Source organism: Priapulus caudatus, unplaced genomic scaffold (genome assembly GCF_000485595.1).
Source record: "Priapulus caudatus unplaced genomic scaffold, Priapulus_caudatus-5.0.1 Scaffold628, whole genome shotgun sequence".
Taxonomy (NCBI): Eukaryota; Metazoa; Priapulida; class Priapulimorpha; order Priapulimorphida; family Priapulidae; genus Priapulus; species Priapulus caudatus.
The window spans coordinates 115089-125108 of NW_014577689.1; the positions used below are offsets into that span (position 1 = coordinate 115089).

The 10020-nt window shown below is 41.1% G+C and overlaps 2 protein-coding genes across 2 annotated transcripts in view; both read right to left on the reverse strand.

The window, feature by feature from the left end:
• LOC106812270 overlaps positions 1-10020 on the reverse strand; it is a 29014-nt gene that overhangs the window by 17022 nt on the left and 1972 nt on the right. Inside the window, exons 3-4 of the mRNA XM_014816101.1 lie at positions 4084-4270; positions 3187-3262 (exon numbers count right to left, since the gene is read on the reverse strand). The gene's annotated coding sequence lies outside the window, so the exon portion shown is untranslated. The remainder of the gene's footprint in view (positions 1-3186; positions 3263-4083; positions 4271-10020) is intronic.
• LOC106812267 overlaps positions 5991-10020 on the reverse strand; it is a 13249-nt gene continuing 9219 nt past the window's right edge. The window contains exons 6-8 of the mRNA XM_014816097.1: positions 7501-7655; positions 6787-7045; positions 5991-6055 (exon numbers count right to left, since the gene is read on the reverse strand). Of these exons, the coding sequence (XP_014671583.1) occupies positions 7509-7655 (147 nt within the window). The 3' untranslated portion in view covers positions 5991-6055; positions 6787-7045; positions 7501-7508. The remainder of the gene's footprint in view (positions 6056-6786; positions 7046-7500; positions 7656-10020) is intronic.

Below are 10020 nucleotides of genomic sequence, written 5' to 3' on the forward strand. Positions count from 1 at the left end.
GTTACTTATAAATTCTATACTAATAGTAGTGACTTAGCCATAGTAAACGATAACATGATGAAGTGTAGCAAGACGTTTTCATTCACATATTAATCAGTTCCACTCCAAAATTTTTAGGCCTTTTTTAGCCGTGGTTTTTCTATACGGCAAGCTGAAATGGTTCAAGATAGAACGTTAGATTCTTTAAAAAATACCCATACACTTAAAATCGACATGGTTGTAAGAGTTTCTGCTTCTCATCTGATCAAAACTGCAGTTATGGCAATTGAAGCTTGGGATTGCGACTGCAAACTTCATTGGATGACTGTGATCGATTCAGGCTTATTGTTCTACTTCTATGGAATTGAACAAAAAACAAACCGATTAGGATTTGTCATGGTTTTTACTACTACCATTTTTCTTGAACGTGACATCAAAAACTGAGCACAGAGAGAGACAGACACATTATTTTACACACAAAGCACAGTAGGAATAGACGCCAAATATTCTCCTATCTCAAGTCATCATGATAAGTAACAATTAGCAGGGCGCAGACTTGGGGATGGAGAGGGCAGCCACCCCCACTAGACTTTTCGAAGCAAAATTCAAAAATAAGCTTAGTTAATAATCGTTAATAACCATAACGTGATTTTTTTTGGTCACTTATGAGTGAAAGCCTTGTCTCAGACCCACCCCTACCACACTATGAACGTCGATCAAGAGCTGCGCCCCCGTCGCTCATCATTACACAGTTGAGTCATGAAATGTTGCCCCCCCCCTAATTTGCCTACGGCCCTGCATAGGCTACTAGTCTAGGACTAAAATGATGCTATATCAAAGCCTAAATTAAACTGCAAGACAGCACATATTATATAACTTGAACTAGTACTTTAACTATAATCTGTCACACGACAGATTTAGATTCACCAAAGCTTCAAATTAATGTTTTTCTTATGTCATGAACACATGTCATGGGCACAAAAATGTACGATTAAAGTTAACAAATAAATAGCAAAATGCATGACATACTCTGGAATGCCGGCCGGAATTGCTTTACATTTAACACAAAGAGGAAGGCAAACATATATAGAGAGAATAGTACCTTCTACAGGAGACTCCTCATGCCGATACTCAGTGTCCACGTGCAGCTGTGAATACGCCTCTGGAATAGGCTGACCAATCTTAAGTAGTCTGTAGGAGCGAAAAATTAAGATGGCTGGACATCGCCACGCGACATGGTAACCCTATACTGTATACGCTGTATATTTCGCGGTGGTTTAATTATCGCGAATTTCGCGAACGTGTACCCGGCCGCAAAAATAACAACATGCGAATAATTCATACCGAATAATACCGAATAATTCATAATTCACCGACCGCGAAATTGTCCATCAAGTCTGAATTCGCGAAAATATCTGTACGCAAAAAATATGGCGTATACAGTATATGTAAACGTGACGTGGTGACTACACTACATACTGTACCGATTAAAAATATACATGCAGAGATCGCAAACGATGCTGCAATAAGCAGTGTCACACGATCACGTCTGCTGTCACTAAAGCTGTGGACACACTACACGATTTTTCAGGCGATTGAGTCGGGGCGACTTAGTGGACACACTAGGCGATTTTCAGCGCGATTCATCATCGATTCAGCTCGCGCCACCTAGATCAGTAGATTGACCACTAGATTGATAGTCACGTGATTGAAAATGGCACCGTTTGATTGGCTGATGAATTGTACATTCGGGTGCACGTAGTAGCGCATTGTATAGTCACACTGTATAGTATTGCATTGTTCGGGTGCGCATTGTATATATACTAGTCGCGCGACTCAAATAATCGCCCAATTTTATCAAACATGTTTGATTCGGGCGACTCAGTCGCCCGACTCGAAAATCGCCGGCGACTCAGTGGACACACTAGATGATTTTTCAGGCGATTGAGTCGCCCGACTCAATCGCCTGAAAAATTGCCTAGTGTGTCCACAGCTTAAGACAAACCTGAATCTTGGGAGCCACCGCTTGCGCGCATATAGGAATGGACACGGATGACGACTTGAATGCTGGATCTTCGACCACGGCATGACTCGTGACGATCACTTCTGACTCATACTTCCCTGCTGTTGTTGGACAGTACTCAATCTGCACAGAAACGATAGACAAATCTTTGAAACCTCGCCTCTCTTCTATTGTATATTATGTATTGTACTTTATTGTATTGTATTGTATATATTCTGTATCTATATTATGTATTGTGTGTATTGTATTGTATATTCTGTATCTTAATGCAGGAAAGCATTCACCCCGGCTAATTAGTCTCATGACATATTATCAGGATTATCAGTGCTAATAAAGTTACACAGACATTGTCATTGAAATTAATTTACAGTTACAATTTACAGCAACAACCATTAAAAGCATAAATATTTCTGAAGTAATAATAGCTAGATATAATAACATAACCACATTATTCAAACGAAAAATATTGTGAGAAATTCTTTGAAATTTAAAAAAAAGCTGTTAAAACGAAAACAATTCTTTACGAAAACTTTCCGTTGTGCTACCACGAACACGCACCTCCACAGTTTCTGTAGACAGGGATGCTAAAACGCACCGACGCTTTAACAGCAGTACTTGAGGTCTTGTTGCCATGTCAACCTGCTTGCCATCAATCTGTACCACCGGACTAAATGCCAAGGTCACTACCACCCACTTGTCTGTTTAAAAAACAACGATACTAACACTTGCAGAGATGCCAACACATATTTGAAGCAATCTGTAGTTTCTGGCCATCAAATTAGAAGTTACCGTCTACCCGTCTTTTGTACGGCATATTTTTGGATGAGACGGATGAAATTTGATAGAGACGGCATGAGGGCGGCCCAATTTTATATATTATACACCTTGTATAACTGACAACAGTACTTATAAGAATATAAATTCATATCAGATTCCTTTCTTTTTGGTATTTCAGACTAAATTTCCTCCATTTTAAGGTAGGGCCCTACCACCTTGGCAGCATCCTTGCTTCGCTCAGATGGTGAGACTCCCTGATTTTTTTTCCTGGCTAACACCCTGGCTAGTGATGAACAACCCACTGGAATCTTCAAGGTGAAGTTTGGTTCAGACCCATCCTGCTAATCGCTAAAGCTTGGTCACAGCTGTAATCCCGTGTACGTGCGTGTCCCCAGTAAAATACTCACCCGTGAAAGTGGCGGTCTGCCCTTCTGCTGATTCCACACTCCTGGCGTCTGCAATCGCACTGGTTTGTCGAGTAGACTACACAAAGTAAACCAAAACTTATATTTTCACGTTCATGCTCCACCGCAGTGGTCAGCAGGCTAGCAACTATAGACAACATTTCAGTCTCATGGTGGCAGGAAATTAGCTTGCTGATAAACAATCGTGGAAACTTCCAACTGACAGCTTGATGAACGAAACCAAAATCCTGAATTCCTATATCACATCCAAGTTTTTTAAGTATGCACAAAAATCGTGATATTTGTAAAAAATTATAAACAAGGTTTTGCGGCGCAGTTGTAAGACTGATGGAGGTGGCAATATGTTATATGTATTGGATTAACTGATTGAAAAATTTCATCGGATCTCTATAGTTCACAGGAAAATAAAGTTAATCTGAGTTAGATCCATAATAAAGTTATAAAAACTTACACTGACGAAATTTTCGTCTATCTAACCATGAGATAGACAAAAATTTCGTCAGTGCAAGTTCTTATAACTATATTATGGATCTAACTCAGATTAACTTTATTTTCCTGTATTGGATTAACATTATTGGTAATACACTTGTCATAATGAACAAATAGACATTATTGATTACAGATAATTCTGCCACGAACAACGACGACATGATCGCAACAACCGTCAAGCGGATCACCGAATCGACAACTGCAAACGAACATCAAAACGCTCGCAGCAAAATCTCAAGACAAAATTGAAATTGAAATTGAAAAAAAAATTAGATTAGGTATGTGGGTACGGATGATTTATTATGCAGTAAGTACAGTTTTATGCAACAAAAACCTAGACTAAAGTATCCCTTTAAAAACGAAACTGTGTAAATTTACGCGTTTTCTCACCAGGAGGTATTAACACTGGCTGCAGTGCTGTCCAGTCCCGTTGCGTCGTGGATCAGGGAGTGGAATCCGGTCTGGTCCGTGTGGAAGTGACCGCCAGTTGTTGGTCGATCATCAATGACCTTCACAGTTAACGTTCTTAGAGTAGCCTTCAGCAGTGTGCTGGCAGGTAGATCCGGGATCTTACACTCTGCAAAGATAACACGGAACGCTGAACACACGCACAATACACACATGATCAGGCTTCATCTTTTCACGCGGCCGATCGGCCCAGGTCCCGTAAACAGCCCTGTCTCCGGTGTCCGCGTTTTTTTTTCCGGCCCCGTCTAATTTTGAGATTCCAAGAATGGAAAACGAAAGTCGAATCGAGAAAGAACACCGGTTGTTAATTATAAATTCATATACTAAATAGTAGTGACTAAGCATAGTAACGATACATATGAATGTAGCAGAGGTTTTATTACATAATTCATCAGTTAAAAAAAAATCAGCCCTGTTGATTAAATTTTTAGGCCTTTTTTACGCCCCGTGGTTTTCTCAGACGGCAAAGCCTGAAATGTTCAAGATAGAACTGTTAGATTCTTTAAAAACTACCCATACACTACAAATCGACATGGTCTTAAGAGTTTCTGCTTCTCATCTGATCAAAACTGCCAGTTATGAATTGGAGCTTGGGGATTGGACTGCAAACTTATGATGACTTTTATCGATTTCAGTGCTTTTCTCTACTTCTATTGAATTGAACAAAAAAAAAACCAATTAGGATTTGTCATGGTTTTCTACTACTCACCATTTTTTTAACTGTGACATCAAAATAGCACAAGAGAGACAGACACATTATTTTACACACAAGCACAGTAGGACACTAGACAGCCAACTATTCTCTACTCAAGTCACTCATGCTAAGTAACACATAGCAGGGCCGCAGACTGTGGGGAGTGGAGGGGGGCAGCCACCCCCCACTAGATTTTCGAGCAAAATTCAAAAATAAGCTTAGTTAATAATCGTTAATAACCATAACGACTGATTAGCGTGATTTTTTTTGGTCACTTATGAGTGAAAGCCTTGTCTCAGACCCACCCCTACCACACTGGGGTACCGGTCCGGTAATACCGGAACGTACCCTGGTAACTACGCTGATGATTGTTAGTTGTTTTTAGGCGTTAGGGTTAGGCGAGTAGGTGTAGGCAGACTCGCGCTAAGACTTCGTTAGTGGAGTAGGCGAGGTTATGGTCGCGGCATATTAGATAGTACCGAGGGTACGTTCTGGTATACCGGACCGTAACCAGTGGTACGTTTCCGGCCAGTACCCATGGAGACATAGAACCCATCTTGCAGCTAGTTGGTGCACTTTGGGGGGTTTTTTTTTTTTGAATTGAACCATACGCAGACATATTACCGCATGCTCACAGTAAGCCAGGACACAATTGGATATCAAGGCACATCTGATATCAGGCTACAAGCTATACATGTAGGGATACTGTTTGGTAGGCAGTGTTTCCCCTAGGCCAAAAAGAGTCTGTGAGGATGGGTCAAGTTTATTATGTGTTGAGTTTGCGCGTTTCGAGGTCCTAGCAAAGCAAGCACCGCATGTGCTTCGCCGCCCAGCTAGGGGGGTCCAGGGGTCCCCAGAATTTCCTTTTTGAAAAAATGTGGCAATTTGGTGGCATTCTAAGGATCTAATTTTGTGCATTATAAGCACATGTTCTATTGAAGAACAGAGATTTTTGTCGGCGAGGCGGTGTTTGTGGACAATATTTCTGTGTGGCAGCTGAGATTGAGGTGGCGAGACGGCCGCTTTCGGCTCCGTGTCAATGCAGGGGAAACACTGGGTAGGAGTGTCAATATTGCACTGGCAGCAGCTGCATGCTATACTGTTTTCAGCCGTTCGTCTGATCACCCCCTCATCTCCGTAGCTCACGACGATTGCAGCCTCTGCTTCTTCGACGAGTAATCATTCGTAAAAAACCACTGTCTGGCAGATAGAGATTGCATTTAATGCACAGGCAAGTACTGGCAACGATTCTGTCTTTTGCGTGGCGGTGAAGCTTATGTCATTTTGCGTCACAAGTCATGATACTATATAGTATATATATATATATATAATATCAAAGTGAGTAATAGACTAAGAGATATCTATATTAGATCTCTATTATCTACTCTTGATATATATATATACAGGGTTGTAGCCCGGCTAATATCAGTGATTGCGTCATATCAATAAATACATATAATATAATGTAATAATGTTATTTTTGTTGAGTTGTTTTTAAAATTAATTCTAAGTGTATCAGTTGGGATTTATTTTGTAGATTGCTACACTAATTTTGAAGGTAATTCTTACACAAACTCAATGCATTTTTGTGGCTGGTTGGGAAAAATGTTATTTAAAGCTGAGCGTGCGGCGTCAGGCTCCTAACACCAGCAGCCGGCTATTACCAACCGGGATAGCTACAACTGTGCATACACCAACAATATAATTTGTTTCAATTGTGACAATATAATATATAATAAAATAAATAAAAAAACTAAATAAAAAGACAAATGCACTTGACAATAAAAAAAGTGACACATGACAAATTGTCACAATTGCAACTAGTGACACTACCACAATACATAATTATGATGAGTCCCCCCCCATATTAATGCCCCAATAAATCCATATTAATGATGGTGAACGCCACACAGCAAGCATGACAGCAGTACCTGGAAGTCCTTCGGTGCGATGACAAACTTGTCAGGGATGATCTTGCCGACGGACGACTCTGCCGCGTCGTCGCTCAACGTGCCCGGGCCGGCGCGGCCGGAGCGAGGTGGACGAAGGCCGAGCGCGTGCCGATGTTGTGCAGGACGAACTGCTGGCCGCGGCTGAGCTCGTACACGTACACGTCCCTCGTCTCCTGCGCGAGACCGCCGGGCAGCACGCGGCCGACCAGGCAGCCTGTCGACCCCCACAAAGAACGCTCTAGCTGCGGTCAACCGGTCAAGACACAGGTCAGAGGTGATCGGTTTAAAGTCAAGATGACCGGTAAAGCTGATGGTCAAAAGTCAGTATGGACGGTCAGTGATTTGACGGGTCAAGCTGATGGGTCAAGGTGTCGGTCAAGGTCAAGGTCAAGGTGATGGTCAAAGTCAAGGTGACAGACCGCGAATGTGAATACTCGTGTAATGTAAAATATATACTCAAAAATTATAGACATTCTTTAGCAGAAGCGTGCACTAGGAGAAATTGTTTTTGGCCAAGTCCTCGAGTGGAGCTTAGTGTTGAGTCGATAACATAAATAAATATATAATAAATAAATAATAAAATTATTAATAATAAATAAAAATAGATTAATAAAAAAATGAAAAAAATGAAAATGAAATCAATAAAATTAAGGGTAAATGGAAAGGTATTAGAAGTACGAATAAGTTACTTACCGAGTACTTCATGCGACTGCTGTCGTCTGTGATGTATAGTTTGCTTCTATACGACGTATTTTCCATCGGGCGAGAATATGACCGTTAATGGAATCGCCACCAGGTGGCACCACAATGTGCTGCCGAGAGACGACGGCTCCATCCTTCAACTGAATCTAGAAAGAGTACAATTGAGGATATTGCAATATTGCAATATGGATTGCGCAAACAAAGAAACGACATTAAAGTTGTACCAAAAGCAAAACTAGTTCAACTATTTTCAGCAATACAAACAACTAGTGCCTCGAGCAAAACTGAGCATCGCGCCATTTTTGTGGTAAGCGCCCTCGTTCAACTAATGAACGCGTCCAAACATTAACATAATAAAGTAAAAGTTGAAGTCTAAACTGATACATTAAAACTTGACATCCCGACTTCTAAAAAATCCTAATAAAACTAAACACCTAAAACTGAATGTTAAGAACCACGGCCGTAAATAAAAGTCAAACCCAGCCACCGCAAGGTCACACCACTAACAGTTTAGTCACCGCAGAACTTAAAGGGACAGTAAAGAGCTCCTAGGATTTTACTGCATACAACTGTAGCTTACTGTATACAAATCGCCGTATACGCCACATGTATGTTGTCACCAATACCGAATTGTAACTTGTTATAATTAAATTACACATCAACGCTACGCACAAATTTGAAGGCGGCCGGCATGACACCGCGACCGTGCTGCCACCCCCTGGAATTGCGCTATTTGATGACAATTTATTTTGCAACGTTACAAGAACCGAGGGACTAATCACAAAAGTGGTAATTATATTATGACCTAAATGCTATTTAACCCAAAACAATAATCATTTTTAAGCGCAAATTTATGCCATAGATTATAACTGCAAGCTATATTGTCGTTATAAGATATTACACTGCCTTTTTGCTTTTAAATGAATAAAGTCAAGAAACACCTCGTTCTGCTAGCCCTTGGCTGGAAAGTGGTTTTGCCGCAAACTTAATCAGATAGGTGCGCTTTGAGTGGCCGCACACCCCCATCGTTGTAATCAAAGCAATGTAGCTCGTTATTGGTTTAAAAAAGCATTAAAAAAAAATAATTTCTAATGGTGATGTGAACCATGAACCTTTTATGTAGCGTAATTCAATACGCTAAATTAGGCTGAAAATAACCGCTAGAACCTAGAGTAAACTCTCCTTTAACAGCCACCAAAGTCGACCGAGAGCACGCATCATACCAGGCATGTAGTCAACTCACCTCGGCGGCACTTGGGAAGGAGGTGGGGGTACAACAAACCACACCGCTGTCGGTATTCCGGAACAAGTTGACGACAGTTCGTTATCGACTACTGACCATGCATACAGTGTCCAATTGGTCCTTATGTTATTCTGCTCGTGCTGCTCATTGCTCATCGTTCCTCTCTGCTCTCTATATATATATATATATCATTAAGTTTTTAAATATTTATTTATTCTATGGAGGGAAGACGGCCACAGCCCTTAGCCACCCAGGTAGCTAGCAGGCTATCAGGCAGGGTTTTCGTCTGAAGGAAAATTAGACAAAGGAGATAATAAGGCCTTGTTGGGGTAAAATGGATGGCAGCTTCAACCAATGCAAAATAACGGAAAAAGTGTAGACCACCGGGCGTCACATAACTCAATAAACGCACAATGCGTAATCTAAATATGCCAGAAGCACGTGGTGATCTATTTATTTTGGGTGACACTATTTTGAGCAACGGGCGGGTATATACAGGAAGCATTTTCACAACAGGCGTGATGTTAAATTTGAACAATGGTGGTGGGCACCACCTGTGCCATCTTAGGCTATAATGAAAATATTGTTTGTTTGCCGCTCACGCTCGACCGACCGACCGCCAAAAAGGGGGCGACCTCAAAATTTTTTATTGATCTTTTTCCCATTTTTTTTTTTTTAAAATTGGTATCACTGTATATTAATATAAAGCCTGTAGGCATAACATTATATCAAGAGCGTATAAAGAAGGAGAGGCGTACAAGCGGTGAAATGCTGAAACCATGTGCAGGTATTAGTTGAATTAATATAACTTTCAACGCCATTTTATATTTTGACGAATCTTTTACGAGATTCTTCGACAGTATTAATTGGATCAGCTGTCCTAGCGCTTCTTAATATAAAAAACAAACTGCATGTCCGCTACAGATGGCCCCTACGGCTGAGATAATGAGGGCGGTGAAAATCTGGTATTTTCGCTGAAAAAACGCGACTCGTAGATCAGTGTTTACCCTGCGACTGTCTGCTCGCGGCTTTGAGAAAACTTCGGGAAACCTGCGTGTTTCCGTCAATAATCTGACAAATGGATGAATGACGTGCCTGTTATTGAGTTGCCAATAAGTGATGACCGCCTACCTGTGCCACCTCCACGCTGGATGTATAGTGATCTCTGAAAAATAAAAAAAAAAAAAAAAAAAGTAGTAGCTGACGCTGAGTCAGCGCTACATGGCGCTACACAGCGGGCGACGCTGAAGCAATACACTGGCCACAAA